Below are 7,920 nucleotides of genomic sequence, written 5' to 3'. Positions count from 1 at the left end.
TTAAAGATTTATTTTTAAAATACCAACTTTATAAAATGCTAAGTAAAAAACTAACATCAGTGGTTGGTTTATGTATTAAGCCAAAGATATGTTAGAAGTCTACAAGAACCTAAAAGGGGGAAACTTCTTACTCTTGTGGCTTATCTCCAGGTACAGTGAGAAGTAGTTGCTGTTACAGGTGCATGAATAAGAAGATAATTTCTCTGTTATACTGGGTTAGCATTAAAGGACCTTTATGACAAGTAGCTCTAATTCTCACTGTAAACCAGAGTATAAAAGTTGCTCATAATCTTGATAAAATTGGTAGGCTTCCCTTTTGGGTTGAGTCATGTTAGAAAGATAAATTCAATTTAGTACAGTCTGCGAATCTATTTAAACTTTTAAATAAAATGTTGAATTAAGAAGCTGCTACCAAGAGGTAGAGCAGCATTTTGCAAGGACTTGTTTCCTACAAGAGTCACAAGAGAAGCAATGCTGGCTTTTATGCATCCATTCTGAAAACTTACTTTTCTATACTTAAGAAGGCCAAGTTAAAATTTCTGCACTGTTTTAAATACTGAAACTTTTCATAGAAGCAAGATACCTAGGATTCGGAAACTCCTTCCTTGTGCCACCTACAATTAACCTGCAGTAAACTGAAAACCTTAGCTTGAAGAAACAAACTGTAAACCGACTTGTCTGACATGCTTTAGAAAATCTGTAGATGCATAGATGTAGCTCCATCCTTCCACTTGTTAACATGGTCTGAAATAACAGTTCTGCAGAGTGGGCACGTTTTTTCTCTATTAAACCATAAAGAGATGCATTCTTCACAAAATGTGTGCTGTAATGAAAAGAATGAGAACTTAGAGCTTCTAAGCTCTTCCATTTACAAGACAGTATATTATTTGCATAGCCTGATTTCTAAAAACAATCAGAAAACATTCACTAACTAATCTCTGTGGTTTTGTTTACTAGTTGTTTAAATTACTAAGTTTGCAAAAAACAACTCTGATTGTGTTACCTGACAGATAAGCAGAATAGGCTTCTGAAATTCAGCTTGGCAGATGGAACAAATATCATCCGACTCAGAACACTGTCTCTTGCCAGCTGGCACCCCATAGTGCTGTAAAACAAGGTATTTGCAGCAGATTTAAGTTTCTGGGTTTGGGGAAAGCCACAAAACAGACACATGTCAGGACAGAATTATGAATAAGAGCTGCTCTGACAGAATTACTGAGGCTGGAAAGAGCTCTGAGATCATGAAGTCCAGCCTGTGACCTGACACCACCACATCAGTTAGACCATGGCACTAAGTGCCACCTCCAGCCTTTGCTTGAACACCTCCAGGGATGGTGACTCCACCGCTTCCCTGGGCAGTCCATTCCAATGTCTGATCACCCTTTTCATGAGGAGGTGCTTCCTGATATCCAACCTAAACCTCCCCTGATGCAGCTTCAGGCCATGTCCTCTCATCCTGTCACTAGCTGCCTGGGAGAAGAGCCCAACCCCACCTGACTCCAACCTCCCTTCAGGTGGTTGTAGAGAGTGAGAAGGTCCCCCCTGAGTCTCCTCCAGGCTAAACAACCCCAGCTCCCTCAGCCTCTCCTCATCAGACTTTTCCCTCTAGTCCCTTCACCATGAAGAGACATGCAGAATAGATTTTTTGGGGTGTTGTTTTTTTGTTGTTGTTGTTCATTTGACAACATAATCATGTAGTCAAGGAATTCACACTATGAAATACAACAAGTATACAGAGTTTACTGTAAAAATCCAGTTGTTTATTGCTAGACCATTACAAAGCAGTATAGGAATGAAATATTTAAAAAAAGTATTTTCATGCCAACTGGGTTTACTGTTTTGTCATAAGATAATTCAGTACTCACTGGTTGTGTACAGAATATCTGCAAGACCTGCCTGAAGTTTTTCAATTGTCCAAAAATGCTCAAAAGCTGAAATGGGAAAGAAAACCTGAGTTATACTTAGTATTTTTCTCTAGGAACTAAAAAGCTTCCAAGCTTTTGTGCAGATTCCAATATTAGAACTCTCACGACTAGTTTGATGTTGGCAGGAACATCAGCAAAGCTCTATAGTTCAGACCTAAATCTATTTTAGTTGCTTAATATGTAACCAAACTAAGAATTTAGCCTGAAGTTTTTTTCCTAGTAAGTGTCTGCTCTTAAAAAGTGTTGAGGTTCTGAAATGCAGCACTTAAGTACAAATACACCAGCATTATTATAATCCATGCAATAGTCTTCAGATTTGTAATTAAGGTACCTTAGCACTGTAAAGTATTTTGAGTATTTAAAGCTAAACTTGCACTGAGTCTGGTGACATTTGGGGCAGATTAGCTCTTTGGTCAAGGAGACAGCCAGTATGAACACTTCCGTTTAACTTGTTTAGCATCACCGGATACTTTAGCAGAGAGAAAATCTATTTTCCTGGAAAATGCTGATTCTTTCAGCCAGGAATTTTGCCTTTATTTTTACAAACTCTCTTCCTCGGTATCTGGTAACAGTCAGATCAGTGTTTGATGTGAGGGCACCTGCAGGACAGTATTTTTTGGTCTGCAGCCCAAATCTATTCCCAGAACTGGTGCAGGAAGATGATGATTTGCTGTCCTGAGCCATCTTCCCATCAGGTTTGGAAGGCTGTATCCATTAAACTGAAATATCAACAGTTCAAACACAGGGGCACTTTCAGAAAAGTGTTTGTTTCTCTAATCCTCCAGTGATCATGACTTCAAAATAATTTAAGATTAATAGAAAGCTTACATACTTTTAGGATGAGGTAGAGAAGGCCCAGCAATATCCCAAGGGTCTGTCCCAGTACAGTGTCCAGCTCCCCATAGCCAATAAGATAACGGAACCAAACTGGTATGGGGACAAACATACGGTAATACTGGCAGAGTTCTTCTAACAGCATGTACCAGTAGCCCTAAGCAAGACATGCAAAGGAATTGCTCAAGATGTAAAACACAAAGGATTATTAAAATAGAGAAAAAGCAGCACTGTTATTCTTTCAAGTAACTTCTCTCATCATCTGTTGAAACAACTACATGTGAAGCATGAAAAAGAATGAAAACCAGGTGATGAGTCTCACCACAACTGTACAAGTAACAGTAACACAGTTAATTATTGTAGTACGGAAAACCAAATTAATAGTCTAAAATAAGATGGCATTGTCAGATGCCTACCTAATTAACAATGCTATCAGACTTCTTAAGCATCAGAAAATAAAATTAAAGTTACATAAACATGTGGTAATGTACATCAGATTATCATTAGCAAAACTGTCCTGCATTCAGGATTAAAATAAGTTAAGGCCCTTTTATTATTAACAAACATCAATTACAAACTATTTCCCTGCAAACATTATCTCATACCTGTGTAAGAAGCCTTATCTTTTGATAATTACCTCCTATATAGGATGACAGAATAAGAAGATGGTCATGGGAGAGAAAGAAGCACAGGGGAGCTGAACTGAACAGATAAACAGAGTTCTAAAAATTACTGAATTATGATTACATTTTTGAAGAGACAGAAAATGCAGCTGTTTGCATGTGCAGATCTTAAAACTCTACCCATGGCAGTTACTGTCAAGCACATAAAAAACTGACCATGTATCAGCTGCTCCTTGGTACCTGCCTGTACACACATTCTTACACTGCAGAAAGTAAAAGGTTTCTTCATCCCTCCATTTAGAGACAGAAATAAATCTATTTATCTGATAACATAATACAAGCAATGGTTTCAGATCAGACTGGAAACCTTCCTTAGCACCATGCAGGGAAGAACATGAAACCCACAGGGTTTTCTTGCCTACAGTGTAGTGCTGGATTATGTACAGACCTTTAATGAAAAGTCTTTTCTCTGGATAGAATTCAATAATTAGCTAATTTTACCATTAAAGGATCTTATAAAGAAGAAAAAATACAGGTTGTTTTCTTACCTTTGATTTAAAGGACATTATAAAAGAAGGCACCAAGAGAATAAAGCACTTTAAGCCCATGAAGAGGAATTTCAGAATAAAGTCTGTGACTCCCACAATCCAAAGTACCTCCCAGAAGTTCATAAAATCCACAGTAGGGTTTAAGAAGATTAAGCTACAAAAAGAATTACCAGAAGTTACTGGAGCACCATATTTAGAGGAAAGCATACCAGAGATTATCACATCAGGTTTAATTAAAAAAGGGAACCTGGTTTACATAGCAGGAAAATATTTACTAAGAAAATTAACTCTTTATTGTAAATTGATAACACTTTTTTTAAGGACAGAACCTGTTCAGTTTGGCAGAAGAGAAGAAATGGAGATTAAAATGGAAGAGAAACCAAGGCCACAAGAAAAACTGCAGCAGCAGCCCAGGTAAAATGTTCCCAGTTAGTATTTTATTCTAAGTAATTTATTATATGAGTGAAAATATTCCTCTACTTACCTGTAATACAGTGACTGAGAATGAAAGGTGTAATACAAGAGGAGGGATGATCCAGTTAGATAAACTAGTAACCAAGCACATTGCAGCTTGGAGCACCGTTCCTGTAAGATAATGGTGAAGACATCACAGTCCTTATCTCAGCATCAGTATCTCCACAGCATCTAGTCTGTTGTACCAGAACAGAGTTACTACTAGAGGGGCAAATAAAATAGCAGAACTGAATGGAATGGTAAAGCAGTAATTTTAATATCTTTAACATAACAGTTTGTATGTGTAGCAAGGTTTGTTTATTTTTTAAACAGGACTAAATCCACCCTACAACAAATTGTGAAGAAACAACAAATTTTCTTTTGGAAGTGAAAGAGGCAGCTGAAAGTTTAAACTGTCAACTGCTATCTGATTCCACAAATCTGGTTAACAAGTCCTTCCATAAGCTTTTATCAGATGAAATTATTACAGTATTTTGAAGTCAAAGGGCAGGGGGGAGAAAAAACACTTGGAATTTTGCAAACCTTACTTACCTACAAAGTCCTGCACTATATAGAATAACACTTTATGGTATTTAATGTTATTTGGTAAATAGTATCTCCATTCAAATTTCTTTCAAAAATTGATGGATAAAGGTGTTGGTTAACTTACAGAGTTTTGCTGCACAGGGTGATACTTACTCTTAGAAAAACCTGATTTACTATGCTTTTGTTTGCATACATATAAGTTGTTAGCAGCCCAATTCCAAGAGAAATGCCTATTAGGAAAAAAGGGTCAGTTATACACAAGAAAATAAATAAAACATTGAACTGAGTTAAAAAACCAGCCACTTCTAATATATCTTTGTAATTACAATTAATGGCTCAGACTATCAAGCCATAATAATTAAGCACAGTGTATGTATGTCAGCAAAGGAAACAGAAGCCACTGAAATGTAGTTTAGCAAATCTCGCCTTCTGAAGAATAAAGCAAATAAAAATAAAGCTAAAAATAAATTAAATTATACTTCAGGCATGGTTATTAAGTTTATCTCTTTGGGGGAAGGGTCTGTTCCCTCAGGCCTTGTCTTGTTATACTCTACCAGTGAGGTGCTGCAGGACCAGTTTGACACACAGGATCAGGATGTAGGGCAGACTCTTGTGCAGCCACTGCAGGAGGTACTTGAGCTCTGAGAGGGAACTGCCCTGTTCCTCGGAGTCTGGAGTGGAATCCTCAGCTCCCCCTGCCTCGCTGTGGGCGTGTCTGTGTGAGCGGCTTTGGGAACCTGGGCGGGAATGCCGGGAACTCGCATTTTCTCTGGCTTCTCCCCCCGCAGAGCTCAGCTGGATGCGAACGTCTCTGCTGGGGTGGCCAGAGCTCTCTCCTGAGGACCTCGCTGCCTGGGCGCCCGGAGGAGATGAAGAGTCATTGTCACTCCCTTGGATGTTGTGGAGATGACTGCAATTTGGCTGCATGGTGGGATTTTATCTGGTGCAGATTCTTGCTGGTTTGTCTCCTAGAGCGGGATATAAAAAGTCACACTTGAAGGAAGAGGTAACTAGTTTGGGGAGGGAAAGAAAAAACAAAACCAACAACAAAAAACCCAACACAAACATTCAATAGGTTGTAACTGAGTGATTGCCTGTGTGAAGTAAATATGCTGAGAAATACTGTCATGTCTTCAGACTGACTTTGTTCTGAAAGCTGGCAGGCTGGGCTGTGGTGGTGCAGACCCCCCTCCCCAGCCAGCATTGTTCTTGCTTTAAGGACAAGGGCAGTGGGCCCAGCATTGTTCTTGCTTAATTGCAAGTGCAGGGGACTGGGACAGTCTGGTACCTTCTTGTCCTGATACAAGTACATTAAGTTGGGAGGTTGAAGCCCTCCCTTAATGCACTTGAAATGGCTGTTGCCTGGTAAACATTCCTGAGACCCGTCCTGCTGGGATCACCTGACAGGAATTGTGGCCATCATGGAAATGTACTGACCAAGTCAACTATTTCAGACCTTATAAATCATGACCCTGAGTGAGATCCTTTGAGCTAACTCTAGGCTGGCCTCTTCCATCCACCTCTACCTGTGTTTGAATTAGAAATTTGCCATCACAAGATAGGTGTCTGGATTTCACTGGCCCCAAGTATCACCATGTGTGCTTGTATCTTGTGTTTATACATATATATGTATTTATTTAGGATACCTTGTAGTAAGTCTGGATCTTGTCATTCTTGAATTTGTAATGAAGTTGCTCCTTTCATTATAACATACTCTACTGAATGACCTTTTTAATCTTTAAATTGGTTAAAGATTAAGTCCAATTCAACCTTTTTTTCCCCTTGTACTATTAATACATCTTGAATTGCTGCTAAATCATAACCATGTCAAATTACTTAAATCTGTGACTTAGGTTTGCACCCTGTCTCCACAGAGCAGCTTTCCGTGTGCCATGTTAAATGATGTCCTTTCAATCCTGGAGATTTTCTAGCCTGTAGTTTGCCAGCTGCCTTAGTAAAATACAAAGTTGCTTCAGTACAAACAGAAAAGCAGAAAGTTGCTGAACAGGAGACCAGCACTACCTTGTACAGAAGAGATCTCAGAATGGCTGCATAATTTCACAAAAATACTCCTAGTACTAGGCCAAAGAAGGAACAACGATGGGAAGGAAGCAAAGAGTACATTTACATGCATCCATAGTATGGTAAGTATTTGTTCAGACAAGTCTAGTCAAAACCCAGTGCATGCTCAAAATTGAGGGCCATTAGGAGATTATTGAGATTATCCTGTCTGGGTGAGCAGGACCATTTTGTAAGGAGCATTTACAAAAGCCTGGACCATATGGTCTAGGTGAAAAAAGAAATGCAGACAACAAGCAGTAATCTAACCATGAGACCACCCAAGGGAGGTTTTATTTCTTTCCTCTTGGCATCTCTCTGTTGTCTTCCTGAGCAGTCTTTCCGTTCTGTGTCAGTTTTTACATTGGTCAAATAGTGTTAAATCTCCTTCTGGACTGGTGTGATGTGAGAGTTATGATTCTGGAGAATTCTTTGAAACTGGATTTGGCACAATACTTGTCACTATCGAGTCCTATTGTTAAAATATTGTTATAATCCTTTTTTCAGTAATTCAAGCTGTTACAGCTTTCCTCTTTGAAATTCTTTTTTCCAAAGTTTAGTGTATATAAACAGCTGGTTTCACTGGGGAATACCAAAAAGGTTAGAGCAGAGTTAGGTTTGCTCTGCAATCCTTTAGCCTTTACAACGGAGATGAGTAAACTGCATGAATTTAAGCAATATTCCAATAGAGGAGCTTATTAACGTTTAGAAATGCTGCTACTACTGCGTTTTTGTTGGCCAGAGATGACATCATACTTGAGGGGAAATTCCTATTCTGTAATTTTATGCACATGAAGCAAACAAACCGGAGACACCACAGCCTTGTACCCGCAGTCACCGCGTGTCTGCAGCGTCAGGCCACGAATGCTGCTTTTAAAAGAGGGGGAACTAAAAAAACCCAAGGCATTAGCACTCCCCAGTGAGCGGTTCCGG

The 7,920-nt window shown here is 39.0% G+C and overlaps 1 protein-coding gene across 1 annotated transcript; it reads right to left on the bottom strand.

The window, feature by feature from the left end:
- Positions 1-688: 688 nt before the first annotated feature.
- On the bottom strand, positions 689-5,856 carry RNFT1 (ring finger protein, transmembrane 1). Its single transcript, XM_010009058.1, has 8 exons — positions 5,484-5,856; positions 5,083-5,159; positions 4,415-4,515; positions 3,931-4,084; positions 2,758-2,916; positions 1,866-1,931; positions 1,004-1,105; positions 689-823 (listed from the first exon to the last, which is right to left on the bottom strand). Exons 1-8 carry the CDS (start codon positions 5,854-5,856, stop codon positions 689-691), a joined length of 1,167 nt encoding a protein of 388 aa, XP_010007360.1.
- Between the last annotated feature and the right edge of the window lie 2,064 nt (positions 5,857-7,920).

Source organism: Chaetura pelagica, unplaced genomic scaffold (genome assembly GCF_000747805.2).
Source record: "Chaetura pelagica isolate M959 unplaced genomic scaffold, ChaPel_1.0 scaffold72, whole genome shotgun sequence".
Classification (NCBI taxonomy): domain Eukaryota; kingdom Metazoa; phylum Chordata; class Aves; order Apodiformes; family Apodidae; genus Chaetura; species Chaetura pelagica.
This window is presented reverse-complemented; position numbering and strand designations above follow the sequence as displayed.

Coding starts and splice junctions, on each gene's coding strand:
- RNFT1 (XM_010009058.1), bottom strand. CDS start 5,856: ATGCAGCCAAATTGCAGTCATCTCCACAACATCCAAGGGAGTGACAAT. Junction 4,516..5,082: donor TAAATCAGGTTTTTCTAAGA/GTAAGTATCACC, acceptor ATTATCTTACAG/GAACGGTGCTCCAAGCTGCA. Junction 1,932..2,757: donor TTCTCTACCTCATCCTAAAA/GTATGTAAGCTT, acceptor TTCCCATTTCAG/CTTTTGAGCATTTTTGGACA.